This window comes from Sinocyclocheilus anshuiensis, unplaced genomic scaffold, assembly GCF_001515605.1.
Source record: "Sinocyclocheilus anshuiensis isolate Anshui unplaced genomic scaffold, SAMN03320099.WGS_v1.1 C32160454, whole genome shotgun sequence".
In the NCBI taxonomy this organism is placed as follows: domain Eukaryota; kingdom Metazoa; phylum Chordata; class Actinopteri; order Cypriniformes; family Cyprinidae; genus Sinocyclocheilus; species Sinocyclocheilus anshuiensis.
In genome coordinates this window covers 1-735 of record NW_015611976.1, presented here as the reverse complement: position 1 = coordinate 735, position 735 = coordinate 1, and the positions used below count along the sequence as shown (strand labels likewise).

Here is a 735-nt window from a genome sequence, read left to right as displayed (position 1 = left end):
CACTCGATTGTTTTCCTGATATCTGCTGTCCTAATACGAGCTCCTGATCAAGGTTCTCCGATGTTGACAAGGAAGGGAGCGGAACAAGTTGTGGAATTGTGGTTTCCACTACCAGTACCGGCTTGGGACGAATACTCCGATACTTTTTGGATATGTCAAGCAGCTTCTCTTGAGAGGCAGGATTCGACACACCAGTTGGAGGTTTCTCAGGTACCCTCCTTCTAAAAAACGACAAGGATCTCTTCTTTCGGGCTTCGAAGGCTAGAATATCCTCCATTGTTTTTCTCTTCCTCCCCCGTTTCTTGCCTGGAGGTTTCTTGATTTGGGTGTTGTTGTGGTCTTGACTTAGGCTTTCACTTTTAACTTTGCTGTCTGTGGACTTGATTTTGTTGTCTGGAGGGCTTTTCAGGCTGCTTTTGGCTCCAGTCTGCTTCTCTGAGAATGGGGTGCTGGCAAGGCTGGTTGGTGCCAGGAGGGAGTTCTTCACCTTGGCATAGGGCAGGATGGGCAGCTTGCCCTTGGGTGGAGATGGAATGATCTGAACAGCTTTGCTAAAGATAGTGGGTGAGAGGACTGTGATGGTACTGCCAGCCGAGGCTTGACCCTCTATTTGGGTTTTAACCGGTGCGATTTTCATGACAGGGGCAACAAGGGAGGTTCCAGAAGGATAGTGCTGGTTTTTGAGTGGACCGGCATCGCTTTTTTGTTCCACTTTTCGATCTGTCTGTGATCCTG

At 48.8% G+C, this 735-nt stretch overlaps 1 protein-coding gene across 1 annotated transcript; it reads right to left on the bottom strand.

Annotated features, from left to right (window-relative positions):
- Nucleotides 1-4: 4 nt before the first annotated feature.
- Nucleotides 5-730, bottom strand: LOC107682400 (zinc finger protein 438-like; the record flags this gene model as incomplete). The annotated part of the gene is made up of 1 exon (XM_016478647.1): nucleotides 5-730. A coding segment is annotated over one exon (726 nt), but the record flags the coding sequence as incomplete, so codon positions are not given.
- Between the last annotated feature and the right edge of the window lie 5 nt (nucleotides 731-735).